Source organism: Centropristis striata, chromosome 4 (genome assembly GCF_030273125.1).
Source record: "Centropristis striata isolate RG_2023a ecotype Rhode Island chromosome 4, C.striata_1.0, whole genome shotgun sequence".
NCBI classification, from domain to species: Eukaryota; Metazoa; Chordata; class Actinopteri; order Perciformes; family Serranidae; genus Centropristis; species Centropristis striata.
Window position 1 is genome coordinate 38,246,354 of NC_081520.1, and position 24,428 is coordinate 38,270,781.

A 24,428-nucleotide genomic window follows, 5' to 3' on the forward strand; every position below is an offset into this window, starting at 1 on the left:
AGCAAGCCAGGGGTGATTTCTTTTTTCTTAACTTATTCAGATATTTCATTAATGTCACACTCAATGGGTGCAGAGAGACACACAGCCTGTTTTTTTTTTCCAACAAGAAAATTGAACAACCAAAGCTACATATGATGAGCCTGATTGAATTAGCTCATGTGCAGTGTTATAAAACTAACAGCTAGACAGTCCAAGCTGTGTTATGAGAGTTTTCTGACTATCTGTCTGTCAGCAGGATAACAGTAAAACTACTGGCCCAATTTTCATGAGCCAAAGAGGAAGGATGAGCGAGAAGAACCCGTTCAATTCTGGAGAGGATCCGTATCACAGGGTCGATACACAAATTATTTTTTAATTTCGTTAACATTATGAGATAGGGCACTTGAGCCGCATTCATGTGGTGTCGAAGTAATTGGAAAAATAAGTTGCCTAATGGAAAAATTAATGTGAACGCCCTTTCAAGTTCGAATGTTGACATGGTGAGATAGGGGAGGCTTTGGCAGAGGTCTGCACTCTCTCACTGTCCTTCTTAAACTAGATTAAGCAACACTGGCATCTAAAGTACATGAAACCACTTTTGGCAGTGTTGTTTTCAGCTTCAGCTTCAGGTGAACAACCTGAGTAACAAGTTTTGTTTTCTGTGAGAAAACACTGATTCTATCATCAGAATTCAGGCTGTGAGGTCAGATTTGCCACCACATCATCATGCAAGTAGGAGCTTGACCGCAGTATCTAATTTTCCTTAAAATTAACAGTAAAACAACCCTGCAAACCCTGCGGTTAACTCTCTCATTCCATCCTGAAATTAAAAACACGGCCAAACTGTAAAACTTCTGACACCAATTTAGATGGATTAGACTCCCCTTTGATCAGAATAAACAGTGAATGTTCCCAAGACACGTAGTTTTGATGGTCAGTGATTCTAATCTGAACCTCAGACTGCAAGCTATTATTACCTGTACGAGTTTAATTAAGTCTCATTAGAAGGTGAAACCTGCTGCCCACACTAAAGTGCTATTAATGATAACAGTTGTAATAGGATCTGCAAGTGAATTTCTTCATGTTTGTATGAATTCTGAATCTACAGAGACCGTGGGAGGCAAACGTCCACAAACTCCGGTCTAAATTAAAGGCGGCAGAATTCAGATTTATGTGAGCTAACAAGAAAACATCATGAGCCATGAACTTTGAGGCACCAGCAAATAAATCTCTGAACATGTATCCAGCAACGGCAGAGTGAAGAGAAAAGACTAGCCCTGAGCTCTATGTGCTCCCCATTTTTTTCCAATGTCTATAATATACTATAATGATAGAAAATTAAAAATACTGCCTACCGTCCTCTAAAAGTAAAATAAAACTGCTTTCAAAAAAGGATTAATAATTCGACTAACTTCCTCAGAGGAAACCTAGCAATTACTTTTCTAAAAAGCTAGTAGCTACCTGAAAAACACTTGAATTCTCTACGGCAGTGGGAGTCATCTCCAAGCTGAAAGTCTGTGAAGCTTAATGAAGTCAAACTGATGTCAGAGCACGAACAATCATCTTAAAGCAAACACTCACTCCTAAATACTTCCCACTAGAAAACATGTGAGCCAATTAAATCAAATAACTGCTTCCTTGCTTTAATATGAGTTCATAGTAGTGTAGGAGTGAGTCAGTTGTTCTTTCTGCAATCACAGAAATATTTAAATCCATATTTTTCAAATGTTGTCCAGAATTCTTTCCATCCCAGAGTACTTTTGCTCAACACAGTGGTTAAGTTCCATTAAAAAAGACTGTTAGGAAGAAGAAAATGTATCAGGTCACGGGGTGCCCAATGTAAAAGCTTTTTCTGAGGAAAAGGTGAGAAAATAAGTGATAAGCGTGACCTTTAAATAGACTTGAGAAATGTTATTTGCTCCCTGCGATAATGGAAATACCTGGACTGGAACACCTGCTACCATTAGGAGTGCACACACACGCACACATAGAAAGATTAGTGACCTTACAATTATCTTTATCATCTGTCTTCCTGTATGTGTGCTCTTCAGGAAAGATGTTGAGATTTCTTTAAAAAAATCAATCAGATAATATTCCGAACTTAAAGTCCTAAATGTAAAAAGCAGATCTTTTATAAGCCTAAATAAGCCTCTGAAAGAAAAAAAAAAATCTGATCTGCTGCTCCTGAGGCTAGCTCTCTTCTCTAAGCAGGTCAGCCATTAAGGATTTCCCAAAACTCTTCCTTTAAAGGAGGCCAGCCATTAGGAATTATGGAAAGGAGGACATTTTTTTTCAAATTGGGCCCTAACCCGGCACCCATTCCACCCACACCAGCCACCGTTAGTCTAAGACTGTTAAGGAACTGGGGATTGCAGAAATATTCAAATACACCATTTTTAAAAATGGCAATGGCACTTTTCCCTTCCTGGCAAGATAATTGCAACTCAAAGGCACCATTTCCCAGTAACTAACTGCAGGGAATGGGGTATGAAATGACAAGCTGCAATGTGATTAACTGATAAAAATATAATTATTTATCATATTAATACAAAGACCTTGTAATTAAGTAAAAATGCTGTACTTGATCCCATTTAAGGGTAGACCTCCTCATGAACTGCCTCAGGCAGCAGGTCTTTGCATGCCTAAAATCAGATCTTAAAAAAAAATGAAAAAAATTAAGAGCCATACAGTGGAGTTACCTGTGCTGCATTCATGTGTGAGCAAGAATTTGCAGAGTTGACATCAAAACCTCAGCAGAAACATGGCAGACAAAATACATGTTGGGTTGATTGTAAGAAACTTTTTATGATTGCATGTATTGGTAGCAGTGGTGTAAGGTTGTAACTGTCAGCTGCAGTGACCTAGATTAATTAGAGAAGTTATTTATTAGCATTAACCCTGATAACAACTCAGGTAAAGCAATATTTAAGCAGTTTTATGGAAATTTTGGGTTTTATTTTGTGGTATCGACAAACTATTCTGTCGTTGAGTTTGGAGATCTTGTTGGTTCTGGCACTGAAAGTTATTTTAAGTTCTTTGAATAAATGGCCGATACTGTCATTTTTCTGTGGGTGCATTCAATGTATTACTGCCATTTTCAGAGAAGTACTACAGTGAGTCTGGCGAATGGGCATATAATGTACTGAACTCGGAGAGAAAATAATGAAACGTCCTATCCTCCTTTGTGTCTGGGAGTATTTATGTCATTCGTGTATGTGTGTGGTGAGCATGAAGCGCAAGCAGCAGTGGCATTTAAAACCACAAAAAATAAGATGAATCACATATAACGACAAGTAAGGAGACAATAGCGCTTCTGTATTGCCGCTCACAGCTTCTGCATTATGTCCTAGGCTGCCGGGGGCACGCTGCTGACCATTTTAATGACGTTAGCTGAAGCTATTAACGATGCCATCACTGAGCAATGGCTGGATTTTAAGAAAATGGTGGTGATGGTAGCAGGAGGGTGGGCGTAGTGTCATCATCTAGTATCTACAATGAATCTGTGTGCTATGCGGTGCCCTCCAGCAGACACCAGAGCAGACTGATGAGGGAGCTTATTTAGTTGTAGACATAAAGGAAAGGCAAAGACAAGCAGGTTAAAAGAAAGGAGACATAATACAATAGGCGAAGTGACTATGTCAAGGGCTGTGGAGGAAAACATGAAGATGGCGGCGGCCCACTCTTAATGAGTCATAAATCAGCTTGATATGAATCATCTCTACAGCGCTATTAGAGCAAAGTGTTTCGAACCTCATTAATTTCCATTAGGGAGCAGCTATCTGGTAAGTTTACTATTGCATCAAATTTTCTCCAAGCTGCTATCTTTATGATCTTACAATAACTCTCACTGATCCCTCAGCCTCTGTGAGCCTAAACACCATTACTCTCAAATCTGGGGTCAATCCCTTTAATTTCCAGCATGGACGTGTGCAACATTTTGAGGCACAGTGACTCATTTTAAACAGTTCTGTCCCCAATCTGCATACTAATGCCGGCACAGTCCAAATAATATGTAAAACACTCTTAATTTAAAAAATAAACTATTAATGTGGCATTTATTCAGTTAAATGACAGCTTCATAGTCTGCAGAAACAACTTAAACAAAAGTTGAAGAGGAAACTTTTGTGTGATTAAGCATTTACGAAGTAGCTGTTGGATATTTCACTCATAATGATTCAGCTTTGAACTTTGCAGGGAAGCATCTCCTTTAGCTGCTCTTCCCCTGTCTGCCTCTGTCAATGTAAACTAGACGATAAGAGCTGCTTTGTTATTTTGCTTGTTTTTTGAATGGAGTTCTGCTGACACCAGCTCAGAGTAGGATTGTGCATTGTCGGCAAGCGGTTCATGATCTGTTTAATCTTCTATTCAACTTAAATTGTTGATGCCATCCTTCTGGTTACTGCTAGCTAAGTTTGTTTTTTTGCAGCCAAATCTACATTTACCATCTAGCTTTAACCAGCTGCTCCCCACATAAAGCAAACAAAAAACTATGGATCCATGAAATCACTCCCATACAGTCAAGATGCCGGCAAAGATATCAAAAACCAATATGTGGCCTGCAACAGAATGGGTAAGACTTGTTTTCAGCATAGCTGATTGCCCAAAATGCACTTTGCTGTGAGATTCTGTCTAAAACTTGCAGCACGTACAGACTGAGTAAGAAAAGTGAGTCAGAAGTCAATTTAATATAAGTCTTATAAAACATATTTTTCTGAAAAATCATGAGGGGTCCTTGAGCCTCCTGGCATAAATGTCCACTTAAAATATTGGGTTGATTGGTCCACTAGCATGCAGAATTAGCTGTGGACTGACAGCAGATGGACTCACTTAAAGAGCAGCTTTAACTGTTCCCGCCACATTATATAATGCAATGCAATTAAATCTGTATGAAACAGTAACTGGGCATTAAAGAACTGATGGAAATTTCCGTTAGTGTTAATCCACATTGCAAAGTTCAAAGTGTTCGAGGCTAACTGTTGCAAGAAACTACAGTAATTAGCTAAGCAACTAGAACCAATTAAAGGAGAAACATTAAACAGTGTAAGCAGGCGAACATGGAAACCAACCATAACCGCTGTGTAAATCACCTGCAAAATAATCCGATAAAATGTCATTTCAACAGAAAAGAGTGTAGAGGAAGCATGTGTGGAGTCCTCCACAACTCATTCATTGACAGAAATGAATGTTGACTCCGAGGGACGATGACTTCATCGCTCATTCAATGGGAGCTTGGCAGGCTTACCACAATCATAATTATAAGAAAAACTGCAGTAACAACAAAAACAATAATACTTGTGGCAATTATAATAAACATTATTATGTATTCTTTTTGGTCCAGAAGTACACTTCAACAAGCGAGGCCAAACGAGCAATGGCCATTATAGCCACTACACTAAGTACGTCTCTAATTTTCCTCTCTCACATGCAGTGAGGGAGAAAATCAGCTGAGCTATAATGAAGCTATGCTATCATTCCTCTGTCTGCCTAACTCTATCCATTCAATCACTCATTCAAGTGAAGAGCGGCAATTAAAGTGTACTATTTTAATACACTACAGGAGCACAGCGTTAGACTACTGATGGGCTCCCGCAGGTGTGAAATCTATATTGCCTCTAAATACCCACACCAGCCTGCTGTTTCCTTACCAGAGAGGTGAAGATGTAAGTGTAGTAGACTGACAGCATCCCCAGCTCTGATGCCTGCAGAACAAAAGACAAGAGGGACAGGAGGGGAGAGATAAAGAAAAAAACGTAAGAGAGAGAAGGTACAAAAGGCAAGAAGCAGGATTTCGAGGATTGTAGTTTGAACAAAACGATGTTAAGATGGAGGTCAGAGAGACGCGGCGGGGGGGAGGGAGGGAGGGAGGGAGGAGGAGGACCAAACAGAGAGCAGAGAGTCAAGAATAAAGGGGGCGGGGAGAGGAGTTGAGAGGTCAGTGATTCGGTGTAACTCCAGCTCCACTCTGCAGCAGACAGATCAAATCCACATCTTGATAAGACCAGACACATTCTTATCTGACGGTGGCTCTCAATGGAGCAATTAATTTCTGAGGCGCATTAGTATGCTGGCCGACACTCCGTCTTACAATTTGATTAAATCAAAGTCACAGTGAGGAGCAGTTGTGAAGGACAGGGTGAACTTTTCATAGTTTCATTTCATTAAAATCATTAGCAAAAAAGAAAACCATCGAGCTATAGGCTTCTGTTTAATCACACTGTGATGCACATTCTGATTAGAATCAATAAATATGAAGCATATAGGCTATATACAGGGTCACCCATGGAGTTGGATAAAATATTTTTTAGCTTTTTTCATGAAATGATTGTGACAATGTGATTTATTATTGACAGATAAAGTATATATCTCCTCAAAACTTTATAAATCAATCGCTTCCAAACATACCACAATGAAAATGAAACCACAATTAACAGGACTGTGTCTGAAAAAAACATTATTCCAACTTCATGGGTGACCGAGTTTGTGTGTGTGTGTGTGTGTGTGTGTATATATATATATATATATATATAAATATATAAGACCACCATTTTTCTTCAATTTCTTGTTCATTATAATGCCTGGTACAACTAAAGGTACACTTGTTTGAACAAATATAATGATAACAACAAAAAACTCTTACCTCTTTTGAGATATTTTTGTTGTTATCATTATATTTGTCCAAACAAATGTCTTTAGTTGTACCGGGCATAAAAATGAACAAGCAATTGCAGAAAAAAATGGTCTGATAATTTTTTCCATGACTGTATATATATATATATATATATATATATATATATATATATATATATATATATAAACCAAACAGTTTCAGAGAGCATCCTGTTTGTCCAGGAACATTTTTGAGAAAGACTGAAATTCTTCCTGAGAATAACTTAACCCTCGTGCCTCTTTTGAGACGCTATTCAGTGATTACATTTTCCACACCTGGCTGCACTGAAATTGCCATATTTCCATAATAAATAGCTTCCACACTAACATTATTCTAAGTTTGTGTAGCATTAAGACGGCTTAATAACAGATATTTAGCTGTCATTTCTGCAAAAATTGTAACCTCTGTGTGGGTGTTTGTGTGCCATTAGGAGTGCATCTTGCAGTTGTTGAATTTTCGTGCTTACGTGTTCTGCAGATTCATCAATAATAAAATAGGAAGAAATAGAAAGGCGCCACTTAAATAGAAAAAAACATCCTTCTACAATTCTGATTATTAAACTCTGAATGACCTCTCATGATGTCTAAATACTTTCCTTTGAGCTATCTCTGGCATGATGACTATGAAAGGTAATTGCTGTGCTTTAGGGGCGTTGTTTGTTAATATCCGCCCTAGGGTTACACAAAGTAAAGCTAGCTATTGGCATAGGGTGGTTTTCCCTTAAAACAGTATCTTCAAATGGCAAGTTATATTTCAAAACACTACATCTTTTCCTTGGGTGACCTGTGCTTTTAATACTTTCCCAAACAGAAATTGACATTATGACCTAAATTGCCTTTGGCTACTGGCTGCATCCCATCCACAAGACACAATAAAACCAAAATTAGCAGCAGATAAAAAAAATTCCATTTGGTTTCATCTGGCTGCATCCTAATAAGCTTCCCTGCCCTTTTTTTTTTAACCACTTTCTGATCTCCTTGTTGTTCTACTGGAGCTTATGGTCAGAGTGCACATAGTTTGCACTGCCTCCATATGCTGGGCTCACTATCTATCCCACTCTGTCTCTGTGTAGCTGTGCACAACAGTGGAGGCCTGACTGAATGAGATTACATTCAGAATGCTAACACGGCTGACCTAAACCCCTCTGAATGCTAAAACCTCAGAGAGAGAGTGAGACCTTTGTCTGACGAGGGTTTGATGTAAGATGTAAACAGACAAATAAAGGGGGAATGTCTTGCATGACAAAGGAAGATTCTGTCCCTTTAGACAAGCTGGGCACTCTTATCATCATCTGAGAACGCCGTATATCCTGGCGCGCAGCTTTGATATGTTTGGCGACTCCGTATGAGAGGTGGGGCTGCCAACTTTCAACCACCATGTTGCAGGATTGTCTCTTGACAGACAGAGAGAGAGACAGACATAAAGGAGACAAAAGGGTGAGATACGGAGGGGACGGGGGGTACATGACCACACGAGGAGGGAGGTGTGAGGTAACAAAGTGAAATCGTCTTCTCTGGGGCCGAGAAAAGAGAGCGGGAAAGAGAGCAGCGCCATATTGAAACCGAAGAGACAGACGGAGCGAGGAAGGGTACAGAGGAAGAGAGAAAGAATCACATCCCACTGTGGGCTCCCGCTGCTCCGTGGCCCGGGGTTGCCAGGGTTGCCATGGTGACTGGATGACCACTGATGGCAGCCTGAACACTTGATTGAGGTAAGAGATTGAGACTGAATAGTACTGTGTGGCAGAGAGCGAGACGATGACGGGGAAAATGATGGAGAAGCGAGAGAAACATCTCTTCTCCCAACTCCCTTCGGTCTCCAGTTATTGTCACCTCCACTCAAGCCATCCATCCATCGTCGCCGAGAAATAATGAGGTGTGTATTAATTACCGAGGGGCCATATGCTGCTGCCAAACACCCTCGCTTCCTCTGCGCCCACGATCACCTTTATTGATGCCATCAAGGCTCTTTGCAAACATAAGCCTCCAATCAGGAGACTTCAGCATCATTAATTTCAAAATGTTCTGGGCTAATTATTCGTATGTGCCATGACCAGAGAAACATATACGGGTCATACTGTGCTAGTGACAGAAATAGTGCCTGATAAAGCTGTCAGAAAGTTTTTTCTTAGTCATGAACTTAATGCATATATATGTACACTTGTATATATACACACAGGCACATCTCAATAAATTAGAATATCATAGAAAAGTTTATTTATGTCAGTAATTCAATTCAAAAAGTGGAAATAACACATTATATAGATTCATTACACACAGATTGAAACATTTAATGTCTTTATTTATTTAATTTCTTCTAATTATAATGATTATGGATTACACTTAATGAGACCTAAATGCAGTGTCTCAAAAAATTTGAATATTACAAAAGACCAATTTATATGCACTCAATACTTGGTTGGGGCTATTTGACTTGAACTACTGGAAATTAACTTTTCCATGATATTCTAATGTATTGAGATGCACCTGTGTATAGAGTTATATTTCTATGTACAAGGTTGTTTTTTAGAAGAAACCAACCAGCGTTAAAGTACTAATATCACGCTGAAATTACTCTACTTTAAGTAAAAATCCTGCATTCAAAAGATACTTCAGTAGAAGTACAAAAGTATCAGCATCAAAATGTACTTAAAGTATCAAAAGTAAATGTTATGCACAATGGACCCACTCAGATTGTTCTTTTCTAAATATATTATTGCATCATTATTTTTGATGCATTATGCAAGCAGCTTTTAACTGTTGTCTAGGTAACTATTTTTCAGGTCAGGATTTAACATAATAAAATGATTATGCATGTTTATAAATTAACCACATAAAAATCACCAGTAATTAAAGCTGACAGCTAAATGTAGCAGAGTAAAAAGTACTGAAGTGGAAGTATGAAGTTATTCTGTGTTTTATTGGTCCTTGCTCAACCAACATGTTCAACATGTTAGCTTAATAATGGTTAGGCATGCTGACATTTCAGGAATCAAACTGTGTTATAGCTAATCACTGGTTGGGGATTTCAGCTATCATTGTTGACCATATAAGCTGATATGTGTAACTATAACTGACACGTATACATCAAAATCAATATGACATGTTTACCATCTATGGACAATGTTTGACTGTTGTCATGTTCCAAGAATAAATGGCACTGTGCCAACACGAGTATATAACGTACAGTCTCTGTAACATTCATTCAGTTCTGTAAGCATGTCAAAATGGATCCAACGTTGGGTGGAATAAATGTGCATTAAACAATCACTTCTCAGCTTGTTCTACACTTCAAAAAAAGAAAAGTTGGGTGAACTCAAAATTTCAAGGCAACAAACTTCGATTAAATTTTAAGTTGGATGATTAAACTAAATATTTTAAGTTTTGTTTTTGAGTTTGCTCAACTCTGAATTCAGATTTATGTCAACTCAACTGTAAGTTGTACTAACTTATAATTTTACATTGTAATAACTTTTAATCCTTACTTCTGCTAACTTCTGCAATGTGCTGAAGTAGCACGATTGTAACGCCGCTATGAAATGTCAGCTAATGTTGCGACCACAATTTAGAGTTAGCATTGATATACGCTAATGGCTACTCTTGTAGCTGTAACAAGCAGCGCCGCTAGCATCAGTTAGCCGCTAGCATCAGTTAGCCGCTAGCTTTCGCTAATGACCGAATTTCACCGCTTTCCTGCATTTCACAACAAAGAAATAAGAGTTAGCAGAACGTCCCTTGCTGTGAACCCGAACTTAAAGATATAAGTAACAACAACTCACAAACTTGTTTTTGAGCAGACAACTTGCTTCCTTTATTGTGCTAACTTACATTATTGCCCTAAATATCAATAATTTATATTTCCAAATTTTACCAAATTAAATCAGAGTTTTAGGCCAAAAAATACAAGTTGCAGTGTACACCATCAAACCACAGAATGCATACTATCAGTTACATATGTGGAAATTCTAAAGTTCCGTACATGTACCTCAAAATTGTACTTAGTTACAGCACTTGGGTAAATATACTTAGTTACATTCCACTAGTGGAACAAACAGATAAAGAACATGAAATGGTAAAATGGTAAATGGAGTGGAGTTATATAGCACTTTAATCCAAAGCGCTTTACACTACACACTATGGTCATTTACCATTTACATTCATACTGGTGGCCGAGGCTACCAGGGCCCACTGGTGCCACCTGACACCATTGGGAATTCATTCACACACTGATGAATGCAGCATTGGGAGCAATTTGGGGTTCAGTATCTTGCTCAAGGATACTTGGACATGTAGGCTGCCACGGTCAGGGATCGAACCACCAACCTTCTGATCAGTGGGGGATCACTCTACCAACTGAGCCACAGATTAGCGTCCATGTGTTTTGCTTCACTGATTCATTTAAATATATAAAACACTGTATTTTAAAGTAGACAAAAGGGCTCCTTCATTTTATGAGTCTGTCCTTACTCACACTAATCCACTTAAGTGTGCAAAATTCTCACTTATGGGAGATGAATCATTGCAATACAACTTGATTTAATGCCCTCATCCATATAATTTGATGTAACAGGTTTGTTTGACAAGATTGCCTCAATTCATTTGCCTTTTATTTTGGAGCACACTTTATACTCAGTAACCCTGTCTTTTAAAAAGCTTTGCCCAGTGCCAAAAGTGCATAAATTCTCATAATCTGTCTTCTGATTCAAGACAGCAAATGGATTATGACGGTGAAAAAGAAATTTAGAAAATCTATTTCTGTAAGGAATACAACCTCTACATTCGCAGGTCAGAACTGAAGACGAACCAACTTCTTCTACGAGTCAAAGAAATAATTCTCTACATATACAATTATTTTGAGCCTTGAACACTTCTTGCCACAGGCTTTTTTTCGTTACTTTTCCTTTTTGAGATGTATAAAAGTTAAATAAATGTGGATCTTGGGAATTTCCTAAGACTGCACACATGGAATAAAGACAAGTTATCAGTGCATGAATAACAGAGATATCATATGAACCATACTAACCCGTTCTAAAATGATATGTGACATGGTGGCATTGGCATCGACTATGATAGTGGCAGTCTTGTCATCTCGTATCTCCTTCAGCAGCGGGGTCGGGTCGTTGCTGTCGTCAAGCATGCGCACTGACAAAGTCTCCTTGGAGATGAGGAACTGCCTGAGGAGCTGCTCCAGGTTCAGTAAGCCTGCCGGTAAAACACATGCACACAAGAAGAAGAAGAAGAAAAAAATCACATAAGAGGGTTACTTGTAATGAAGGTACGGCTCTCCCAGGGAGATGCCGTGATAATCTTTATTAAAAGTTGATAAAATGCATCGCCAAAAAGTTAAGGAAAGTCAAATATATTTAGAGAAAGATGGTGGGTATTGTTAATGCAGTGTTAAATTATTATTCTTTTAAAGGGGTGCGGTGCAGGGGATGTTCAGGGGGAGATATAAGGTTAAAGTAGATGCCACATAGAAGAGATGTGCACCATCTGAAAGCTAGGAACATGAAGGGTAATTTGAGATGCAGCTCAGCACTGTGTGTCAAGTTGTTCTAGTCATAAATATATAACATATTCATAACCAGGCAATTCATTTATTTATTAAAATACATTCTGAATGAGTATAAGGGCTTAGAACGTCATGATGGGAGTTTTTGAGGTGATACTATTTTTTTCCATGAATTTGGTGTAAAATCTAACAATATTTGACTGCTCGAGGAGTGATAAAAATTGTCAAAACCCCCTCCAAAATACCACATATAGACACCAAGATCCATGCTGCAAATTGGTACAAAAAAGGAAACACATTTTGGAGATTTTTTTTCTTTAGCAATTGGTTTAAAATTACTTTTCTTCTCTCAACTTCTGATAAACCCCCTTATTGTCAATATACTAACAAAAGTCATACATACTCTGGATGCCCTAGGTTTCTATTGTTATTGTTAAGTTTCACAAGTTCTGTATAAAATGACAAAATGAAATAAAAAAATGGTCTCAAGACAATGAAATGGTATTATGGGTACTAATGCCATTATACGGGAGTCTCGACTTTTAATTCACACCCAATTAATGCATTTCCATGACGTTGATGTTTAGGGACCCCAGTATGCAGAAGTGTTAATATACAATAAGTGAAAATAACACATTTGTACTACATGAGAAAAACTGCATGTTTGTTTGTTTGACCAACATATTTTCATCCATATATCTGGGGGTGTGAGGTCGAGGAAGTCCTTTGAAAATGTTCAATTATTCTAATTTGGATCTTACTAATTCATCCCCCTTCTTTGTCTAATTTCATGTGATAAAAGTAACTTCATTGTGGCATTAAACCTCAGCCTCTGAAAGACAGAGAGTTGGCTGGGCCCGACCAACATTAAGGGGTTAATAAGTTTACACTGTCCACAAACAAATGTGCCTGTTGTTTGTTTTTCTGCCACATTTGACAACAATGAATCCATAAAAAACTTTTCCAGGCAGAACAAGTGGACTGATTAACTTTAATTACAATTATTGTAAAGCCATCAAACACAAAGGGACGTTTCAGCAACTTCTCCTGTGCTCTATCCCATGCTAATAGACCGTTTGACTCTAGTGAGGTAAGTGGGATTTGCCCTAATTAAAGCATGGCCGACTTAATCAAAATGCTCCCAGCTGCATTTTACCAGTCACTGTGCATCCATATATTAGCAGACCCTGAGAGGTTTTTGGACTAATTTTCCATATAGGAGTTTAACTAATTTGTGAGGTGTTACACAGTGAGTAAATACAAACTGAACGGGACACAGAGAGTAGGAAACCAAGGCATGCTGGTGCGAAAGTTACATTGGCCTCACCTTGGCAATTTGGCATACTCGTCACACTCGTATTTAACATTTCTTCACATTGGCAAGGAGAGTCGTTTGTGAAGGACGTAGCTTTGCGGGGAAGGACCTGCATTAGCCGAGCCTGCACCTGCTTTTTCCATTATAAAGCAATAATGAAATGGCACTCTCAATTTTGGCGTCAACAGCTTTTTTTTTTTGTGATGTTTGCCACGGCGACAGCAGAGTTGTTCATTTGTCACATGGAGACCAATTTTGGTGCAGCACTTTGAAGTTATCAAGGCGACTCCTTTACTTTCTCCACAGCGCATTAACACGAGCTACAGTGCCGGTCCAGTCACCAGCATCATGTCTAATAGCTTCTGTAATTATGTCTCTGTGTCTGCCTGTCTTTCAGCCTGTCTGTATGGCGGTATATCACCGTGTGTGTTTGTCTTCCTGTACCTGGCTACCTGTGTCTGTGCACTCATGAGACATCACTCCTGGCTGCTGCTCGCTCGCCAGGCTGTGTCTCCAACCTGTCAGAACGGCTTCCTCTGTAGTATAACACGGAATAACTTTGATGAGCTTGAAATAGCTTCTGCTAAAGCACCCTCCTCGCCCGCCTCCTGCATCCACCCTCGGTGGCTTTTTTTTTTTTTTCCGCTTCGTGTTCATGACATTAGACACTGTACTAGATGCGGCCGGCATACAGCATACACACATTCACACATTCACACGCAAATAGAGTGACACACAGAAGAAAAGCTCATATTCTCTTTAGTGTTCTGGCTGCACAGCATTCAAAGGGGGAGTCACAATCTTTTTTTCACTGGGGTGCTTTATAGCAGCCATGTTGTTCCCTCACTGTTTGCTCTGGTGAACCAGTTTCAATCAAAAGAAAAACATGCAGCTGAGTGAAAATGAAAAATGTTCTCTTCTTTAGTTAGACTTGTATAGGTCCCTGTGCAAAGAAAACTGTGGGATTGTGTTTGTGTGTAAGTAGTACTGCATGTCCCTTCTTTCCCACAGAAGGTGGTCTCTCTGTGTGTGTGTGTGTGTGTGTGTGTGTCTGGGTGTGTGTGTGTGTGTGTGTGTGGGTGTGAACATGTGCTTGGACCTCTGTCTTTATGAGGACCACGTTTAAGACCTTGAGAGTGAGGACATGTGTAAATCCTAACTATTCTTCACTGTTTTTAAGGGTTTAATATTGGTTTCATAATTAGGATTACGCCTGGATTCCACTGGATGCGTAAAGACTCCGTCAGGGGTCTGTCCGCAACGGCTGTGTATCTACGCAGTCCTTCAACACCCACCGGATCCGTCTGTGTCGGAGCTGTTGCGGACAGCAGAGTCCCGAGGACGCACGAGATCTCGCGAATTCACGCCTAATCAATTGATATAACTGGAAGATAATCAACATCTCCTCGTTAATGACTGGAGACAAATCCAGCGACTCCGTCTTAACGAGCGCTAACGAGGTCGGCCGGCTTGTTAACGAGCCGGCCGACCTCGTTAGCGAACCCGAGGTATTTTATTTTGAAAATATACCGGTGTTTTATTTTGTGTCTGTGCAAGACTTCCTGTCCCGAACGATCTGCTCTGTGCTGAATTTATGCGTAGTGCTCCGTCGTCCGACAAAAATAGAAGCTCTGCGCAAGTGTTGCGAGGGCTGTCGGATGGCCATGCGTCGTCGGACTCATTACGCAGCGGATCTGCAGTCGGTGGAATCTCACACATTGATTATAATGGGTGCGTAACGGCTCCGACGACGGATCTGCAGCCGTTACGCATCCAGTGGAATCCAGGCGTTAGGCAGCAGTAAAATGTATTTTAGCCACCTAAAAAATCCATTTCAGGTTAAGTGTATGCTACATTCAGAATATATTCGCTGCTTTACTTTGCAGTCAGACATTTCCTTTGGCACTAAATCTTCACAGCTGAAGAAGTTGTGTATTCCTACCATAGACTGTATAAGTAGTGTGACCGTGACGTCACCCATTGGTTCATGGACCGCCCATTTGAGGCATCGAGTTTAGCGTTACACTCGTCGACATCTTTCAGAAAGGGGAGCAGACCATATCTGGACTGTGGAGGAGCGAGAGGGATCTGACGACACTGACTACACGACCCTCTACACCGTCAACATTTTCTGACAGAGAAGTCGCTGCTAATTCATGTTAGCTTGTTATTTGTTCATTTTGGCTAGCAAAACCAGTAAACCCGCTTTTCTTTGTTTTGTTTTTTTACTTTATTGACACGTTGCCGTGGATACGCGTTGCTTTCCTTCTCTCCTGATGACGGTTCGCCTTGTTAGTGACCTGCCAATCAAAGGTAGCCACGCCCCAAATCATATGATTCGTTATCTTCTATTTTCTTCTAAATTGGACCAAGATTTACACTATTAACATCAAATTATCTTGAAGAAGATTTTTTACTAGCGACTGAGACCATAGCGTTGTCCTAAAAAAAAATCTGAGGTAATAAATCAAGTGAGAAGTTTTCTCATTTTGTATTGACATGGATGGACACAAATGCTTCTGCAGTCGCGGTCAGCACCCCCTGCTGGGATTTTTTTTCGGTAGAATAGAGGCTTAAGGCACTTCCTGGTTTGCCTCACTGCTCAGACCTGGAGGTTGACACTTGATTCTTATGCATAAGCGAAACACATTTTAATACTCAGATCAGCTGTTTGGGTCAGACTTTCGCAGTTGTTAGGGCATCAGCTGTTTTTCCCATCTTTCCCGTGTTTTCGTGTTTCCCCTTCCTAGTGTTTTATGTTTGTTCCAAGTCTGTAGGGGCGTTCCTTTTCACATAACTAGAGCATGATACGACAAGAAGAGATGACGAGCAGTGAGGAAGGAGAATATCTCTGAGATGGAGAGGAAAGCGGCATTGATCTTTTAAAGGGATCAAGGTTTATTGCGTCAGCTTCAGCCAAGATTCTAGTATTTGTTGGTTTGAATCTCACACTTTTTGTGGTCAACTCTACTAATGCCTGTGTCTCACATTCACCACACCAGCTCCGGTATACCAGCCACGTCCAGCCGTGTCCTTATTTCTTGGATTGTGGCTTCCTTGTCTGCTCAGCCCCGTCGTCAGATCCGCTCCCTGCTTCAGACTTTCGGCCAGCACTGCCTCTTGCTTTGCTCCGCCCCCTCCTGCCCCTTTGGCCTCCATCCAAACCCAAAGAAACATTAAGCCAAGCCAACAGCTCAGACTACTGCCCTTACTACAATAAATTACCCTTTAGCCATTCCTCTGTCTCCTGGTTGTGTCTGTGTTTGGGTCCAAGGCTGAACTGGACATATTTTTTAAGTGTAAGAGACAAAAAAGACAACAAAATAAAAATAAGGGATCATGACAGCAACGACAAAATGCCGTACACTGTAGAGACAGGATGCCTTTATGACAGAGGTCACAGAAGAAGAACGTTTGTCAAGAGAGAATGGTCAAAAGAAACTTCTGTGTTCAAGTACATGTTTGGAACCAATTTGAAGAAGTTCCCTCAAGGAAGAAATCATGTTCATAGATGTGAGGTCACAGTCATCTTGACCTTTGACCAAGGATCTCCAAAATCAAAGCAGTTTATCCTTGAGTCTAAGTGGCAATTTGTGCCAAATTTGAAGAAATTCCTTCAAGGTGTTCCTGAGATATCACATTCAAAAGAATGGAATGGACAGAAAGACACACGGACAATTCGACCATGGCAAATATTGAGCGGGTTTACTGCTCACCCTGCTGCAGCAATGTAGGTGTATGGTGGCCCTGAGAGCTCACAGCGCTGCAACTTAAGAAAACCCATGCAAATACACAAAACACAAGCAAATTGAGAAAACATCTTCATCAACTTGACAACACAAGCGCAGCATTTAAAAAACGCGCTGCAAAGACCACAACACACCACAATAAGAAAAAGCGATGGAAAATACCACAACACAACAGAAGTGTTTCCAGACACTTCAAGACACTTAAAAGTGATGCTAACGTTAGCATGCTATGATCAGCCGCTAACGTTAGCACATTATGATCGGCCGCTAACGTTAGCAAGCTATGATCGTCATTACGTTTTAACGCAAAATTATCATTATCTTGAAATAACACGATAATATCACAAGTGTGCACAGACGTGTGCATCACTTTTAAGTGTCCTCTTGAAACACTTGTGTTGTGGTTTATTTGCAGCACATTTACTCATTGTGGTGTGTCGTGGTCTTTGCAGCGCGTTTTGTAAATGCTGCCCTTGTGTTGTCAAATGGATGAAGATGTTTTCTCAATTTGCTCGTGTTTTGTGTATTTGCATGTGTTTTCTTAAGCTGCAGCACTGTGAGCTCTCAGGGCCAGTGTACAGGTGGGCTCCAGCACCCTGGGAGAATACTATTGGGTGTAGTTACAAGGACAGGTGTAACTCTTTAAGGATTATAACTTTTAGATAGGAGTGGGAGTTGTGGTCGTGCACGTAGTTGTGAAGATTAAAGTTAAGTTTGAATCAAGGGAATGCATTATATCAAAGAAGATCCACAAAAGTACTGAAGCATAAACTAGAGCGTTAGTTACCATAGTAGCTCATTGGCATGGGCGACACGTGGCTCCGACTCTCTCTCAGGCACACAGATAAAGGTGAGGGCTGACATTCAAGTCAGGCAACCACTCATTTACCTTTCACATACTGTCACCACAGGGTGCCCGCGAGATCACACACGCGCACACACACACAAACACACACACACACGAAGCGTTACTTGCCGACACATGAAGTACCCCAAAGCATGTACTGTCAGCACACAGGGGCACGAGCCATTTAAAGACATTAACCTGTGAATATGGTGCAGAAGCTGAATCTGAATTCCTTGACAGGTGACAGGTGAATAATGTGTCGAGAAACCTTCGGTCACAGATGTAGCCAAAAGCCCTGATAACAGCCGAACATTATGATGAGTCGTCATTTAGCCTTGAGCAGAGAGTAAGACTAGTTTTATGACTTTGCTACTGTCGGGGGGAAAGATCATGTGTCAAAACATTCAAAGTAAGTCTGAGCATATTCCCCTTCCCATTAACCCAACCATCAATACTCACTATAATCCACCTGTCACACGCTGGTGGTGCTAATCTAATGTGCTCCCGCTGATCATTCTTGTTCTCTCTGCAAACAGCATTCATATTCATTCTTCACACTGGAAACCACAAATGACTTAGAAAGCTTCATTTATAGGTTTTTTAACAGCCTGAGTGTGATATTACTATATGAGGAGCGGTGCTCAATTGCAAAAACAGCCATGACACTGTGGATGCCTTGAGCAAAATGCAAAAAGGTGAAGATAGCAGAGTTCAGGTGAACTTGTTATTTTGGGAAAATATGCCCTATAGAGTGTGTCACAAGGGAGATTTGAAAGGTCTCTGGCTTTTTTGGACAGCTAACTGTGAAACATTGGAATATGGATATAGGAAGTGATGAAAGCTGGATTTTGTTTTTATGTGCAAAAATGTGGGGGAAAAAACCCTCAAAATATTGCAAGAACATTTTAACAAGATGTATCGATAAACACTAAGTATGTAAATTGTGACTTAAATGTCCACTGAAGAGACTTAAAACTTCAGATCTGTGTGGAGTGATGAGCAGACTGCAACATCCCTCAAATCCATAAATTTCCATCATCATGTTTTCTAAATTATTTATCACAGGTTTTAGGTTTGACTGACACTGTTTTTGTTATCTTGTTTTGCCTTGTCCTTTTTTAGATGTAACTTGTTGTTTCTTTTGATGGAAACGTCCATAATCTTTGATACAGATGAGAATGAAATGCACCCTTGTCATAAATAAAATTACAGATTTCCTTATGTTTGAACATTGTTGGAAACATTTGAGACAATGTAAGTACAAAACTCAACAAAATATATAACACAGGTCCAGTCATTTTTAGACATTTAAATGAAGAAATGTTTCATATTTTAGAGAAGCTTTTAAAACTATGAAGTGCTGCTAATTTTAGTACCATCACTTTCACTACTTCCATCAATGCCTTCCACATCAGGATGATTAGCCGCCACAGTATAATTACTACTTTCAAAGTCCATCCGCTGCAATTACTATGTTCCCGTGATTCTTACACCTCCGTACACAGTCCTGTTCATAAGTCAATGAGATGTCTCTTTGACTGACACTGATAACAGGTTAGTGTCAGCAATACAGAAATAGGGAGGGACAGTAGGTCAGCCTTGGAAAAACGTACGTTAATGGAGAATAGTTATTAAGTAGATGACATACAATCATTTCAGAAAAAAAGATCAATTAGCATATAGTGAGATTAATACAGATCATAGTGGAAACGTGACATTACAAGAAAGGAAAGTTCTTTCTTCTGTAGCTGCAGTGGAACGGTGCAGTGAGCTACAAATGGCTATTTCTCTCCAAATGTGCCTATCACAGGTGGAAAAATGCTCTGCAAGCATTTGAGGCCTACTGTTTTGTTCAACTTAGTAATCGTGTACCTGCACTGCAGCTCCAATTAAATTTAAGAGTTTATGGGATGTTCTGTTTCAGCTTACTGACAGCTGCACCAATCACTACACTAATGAAAGTGCACTGCTGTAGCACAGTGCATGTGAGAGTGGGAACAGCATGCATGTAGATGTGTGTGGCTCGCACAGTGGATGCGGGTGCGTGCAGGCGTGTCCTGTGCATTCAATTTTTATGCGTGTCTCTTTTCATTTACCAAAGGCCACAGCCACACAACATGAGGGGCCACCCAGCAGGGCTCAACATTCAAGCACATGCACCGCATTCTGGGCCAGAGTTACAGTGCTGCTGCTGCAGCTGCTGCTGCACACGCTGCCGTCGATAGTGGAGGTTAGCTAGATTAATGTCCGTCCTGGTGTGCACCGTGCCTTTGGGCATGGCTCCACCTCCACTCCTGCCTCCTCAGCCATGGCTGGAAAATATTCATGAATTGGCCACGCTCTATTAGGCTGTCACTGGCTCGGGTGATTAATGATGCCGGCACATGTGGATGAGCCACCGACAGCCTGCTGCCAACCGACCGACCGACTGCGTGAGCTGACGGGGAGGGGAGGGGCGGGGCAGAGCGAGCCGGAGCCAAAGTCGAATGGGTTTTTAGCTGATGCTAGTGCCGAACATAGACCGTTGCACACACACATACACATATACAAACCCACACACAGAAATCCAGGCATGCTGCCATATGCTGCATTTTCTATTGAATGAATGAGGGTCACATGAGAGGGTGCAATCAATACAGCCGCGTCATTTCCTGGACTGTCTCCCTCTTGTTGCCAATGGATAATTCCAGCATGGTTTCCACCTCCCCTTTCCTCACCCCAATCAACACATTTCACCTCAGCCACATCTGCTGCATAGCATCCTCCCTCCTCTCCTCTCCTCTCCTCTCCTCTCCTCTCCTCTCCTCTCCTCTCCTCTCACATTTCGGACTCCCCCTTGGTCTCCTCTATCCACCTCTCATCTCCCTTCATTTCATTCCTTTTCATTTCCTTTAATTTCCTTTCCAGTCCTTTCTTAGCCCACTCACACAGAATGAGAACCTCCCCACCAACCCTGCACACCCACACACATCCAGAGGGAAGAAGAAAAGTAATGTTAAAATGAGTTTTTTTTCTCTCCAAACTCGCCAATATTAAAGTCAGAGGGTGCCTAAAAGGTTCACTTGTTATCACTGCTCTTGCCAGAGCTGTGTTAATCAACTCTCGGTGGAATAAATGTCACAGAAACAGGATCTGAGCCACGAATTGGTAGAGTGACTGACAGGTACAGGAACACCTAGAAGGAAAACCAACTAATGGTTTATTTTTGACCCTTCAGTTATAATGGGCTACGTAGTGGGGTTGGGTTAAACTATGATTAGATATACAGAATTTCCTTTTAGTAAGTTTAATTAATTTTTTTAAATTTCTGCATAATCAAATGTATGTAAATGGCAAATTGTTTGAAAGAGGGAAAAATTGTTGCAAAAAATGTAGCCTCAAATTTGCATTAATTAATTGTAACTGAATTTGCATAAAAGGCTTTAAAAATACATACATTTCAGTTTAATACATGAAAATGCAAGTGACGGATCTTGTCTAAAGGTTATGAATGAAAGGAAACTCCAAAGAAAAACCAAGAGACAGTCAAAGTGGAAGTTGAAAGGCAGACGAACTGAGAATTGAGATAGGCGGGGTGGGCAGTTCACAGTGGCTCATTGCCATCTCTGGGCTGTCTGACACATAGTTGATGTCTGAAGCCTATTTTCTTTCTTCAAAGCCTCGTGCTGATTAGGAAAAAGGTTAGCTTGTGCCACTCAGGGTCATGGTGTCTTTGTCTAGGGAGTTGTAATTACTGCCTGCTGGACTGCAAGAGGGTGGGAACAGGCCATGATTTAATCTTCCTCTCTATTTACGAAAATAACTTCCTTGGAGGAGATTTTCAAGCTTTTTTAAGGTCATTCAGTTTAGTATCTTGAGAATCTAACGAAAGCTTTGACAAGGAGGCGCTCAGATCACTGGTGGATACAGCTGCAAACTCCATCCTCATTCTTTTTTGTGTGCATTAAAGATATTTCGATGCAGTGTTTTCAGAGAGTACACAGACATCACTTGGATTGAAGGTTGCTGACAGATTACACATGACACAGCGTAACGTGCTGCATCATTATTTTAATTTAAGGATGATGGTGACATTGAAAAACAGAAAGGATCCGGCAGTAAATGTGATTTATTTTGGGATGCAGACGGCGGGCATGTTGCTGCGAGGGAGTTTTAGCTGCGGAGTGCAGCAGCTGCTTCAGAAGGGAGCGTGTCACAGGGTGAGATGTTGATAAGCGACGCATCTGTTTCCAGAAGACAGTCGGCGTGCGTGTGAGAACTTATGTGTGCTAACACGTGTTAAAGGATAGCAAACATTAAACTAAAATGTTTGCACTTTGTTGGCAGATTCTCCCCAGGTGTGGATTTGGCTGTGAAGGTGTGAACACTGTACTCACAGTCAGCCTGTGCACAGATGAGGCAGGCGGTGGTGCTGTTAAAGAAGGTGAGAAGGCCGGCCACAGCCAGGCTGATGTCAGTGTTAGTTGGCCTCAGGTCCAGAGTGGTAAAGCGGGGGAACTGGACCTTCAGAATGTCCTCTGGAGCCACCTTGACATAGGGCACCTGCACAGAGAGGGTCACGTCAGACAACCTGTTGCAGTTTAATCATTTGCAGCTGATTGATATTTCACACTGATGTTTTAAAAAAGCAGCCGGCGTCTGCAGACAGGACGAACATAAAAGACATCAGAATAACAGAAAGTGTGAACTGCAGAATAAAAATAGTACATTGCAAGCAGCCAGAAGAAAGAACAGCTCTGTAGAAATCGGTTTAATCTGTTATAATAAATTGAAAGCGAGGATAACCCAGGGGTCTGTGGCAATGTGCGTCAGGATACACATATTTTTCAGTGACTGAGGCACTGAAGCTCATGTTAAGTACAAGTTGGGATCTGAAAACTTATTTTTTGTTCCACCCACACAAACAAGCCCTTGTTAGAGACATTTTCAGTACAACACCCCCTCACCCACTGTTACAAAACAGTTGTTGACGCGGCTCACTGTGGAGCAGCTGTGTGATGCAGGTGAGACTTTTAAAACACACAAACAAACAAATATATATTATATATATTTATATATTCATATATATATATATATATATACAAATATATATTTGTATTATCACAGCATTTTATACCAAAATATATGTTATATTTGGGGGATGAATACTCGTGCTCTACTATCTTACACAATAAAAAACCTGAGAAGCCATTACAATAAATACACGACAAAGTCTCCATCTTAAAATGTTGTTTTGTGGATTAATAAATCATCTTTGTAAGATGTAAAATTGCATTTTCTGCAGACTTAAACAGTGGGATGGGAGTATTTTCTGCAAGACATATCAACCCTTTTTTTTTTTTTAATCACAAATTAAGTGCTCATTTTATAATAATAATAATAATAATAATAATAATAATAATGATAATTACTATTATTATTATTTTCTTTATTTTATTTTATCCATTCTGTCTTGTTTTCATGAGATATTTTACAACCAGCTGAAATTCGAGATTTTATTAAGTAAATACATCATTTCAGGACTCAGTAATTGACAAAATTACAAAAAAAGAGATTTGTTTATAATTATAATTGCTATAACGGTGTGCTTTATTGCACTGTCAAATCAGTATAAATAGGGCTTGTCTGTGCTGTGACAGACAGACTGTAAGCTGTTATAAGACTATTTAAAACACAACACTGGATGCTCATTATTCTTGAAAGGTTGCTAATGGAATGTTGATGGGGTTTCTCACTATTGTATTTATTATTCATTGTGTTAACAAGACGACCAAAGAAGTAAAAACATTTCCTGAGTCATTCTGCTCAGCTAGAAAAGTCAAACACATCCAAAACATTTAGCCATACCGTTAAAAAACGGACAGATCTCTGCAAAATCAAAGATACACATTTCTCCTCTTACCTGTAGTGCTATATAATAATCTAGATTGTTTGGGTGTCAGCTGCTGAGTGTTGGAGATATCGACCGTATAGATGTCTGCTTACTTTCAAATACAGCAGAAAGAGATGGCACTTTGCTTGTGGTGCTCAAAATACAAAAAAAAATGCATTTGAAAAAGTATTTTTCAGGGAATCATATATAAAGTTACAAACAGCTTTACTTTTAGGGTAGTTACATCTATATTAGATGAACAGAATCAAACATAAATAAGCAAATAAGGGCATCATAATTATTCATTGTGGTCATAGCCTGACTGAACTCTTCAACCAACTGACTGAAGTCATGTGAATCAGTGTTGTAGTCAAGACCACCTAAGCCGAGACCAAGTTAATACCAAGACCACAGTGTATCGAGACTAAGACAAGACAAAGACTTTGAGGGGTCAATACCAAGACAAGACCAAGACCGAGGCAGGGCGA

At 40.1% G+C, this 24,428-nt stretch overlaps 1 protein-coding gene across 1 annotated transcript in view; it reads right to left on the reverse strand.

Moving 5' to 3' along the window:
* Window positions 1-24,428, reverse strand: part of grik4 (glutamate receptor, ionotropic, kainate 4) — a 441,808-nt gene that overhangs the window by 132,584 nt on the left and 284,796 nt on the right. Inside the window, exons 6-8 of the mRNA XM_059330837.1 lie at window positions 22,445-22,610; window positions 11,669-11,847; window positions 5,625-5,678 (exon numbers count right to left, since the gene is read on the reverse strand). Coding sequence (XP_059186820.1) covers window positions 5,625-5,678; window positions 11,669-11,847; window positions 22,445-22,610 — 399 coding nt within the window. The remainder of the gene's footprint in view (window positions 1-5,624; window positions 5,679-11,668; window positions 11,848-22,444; window positions 22,611-24,428) is intronic.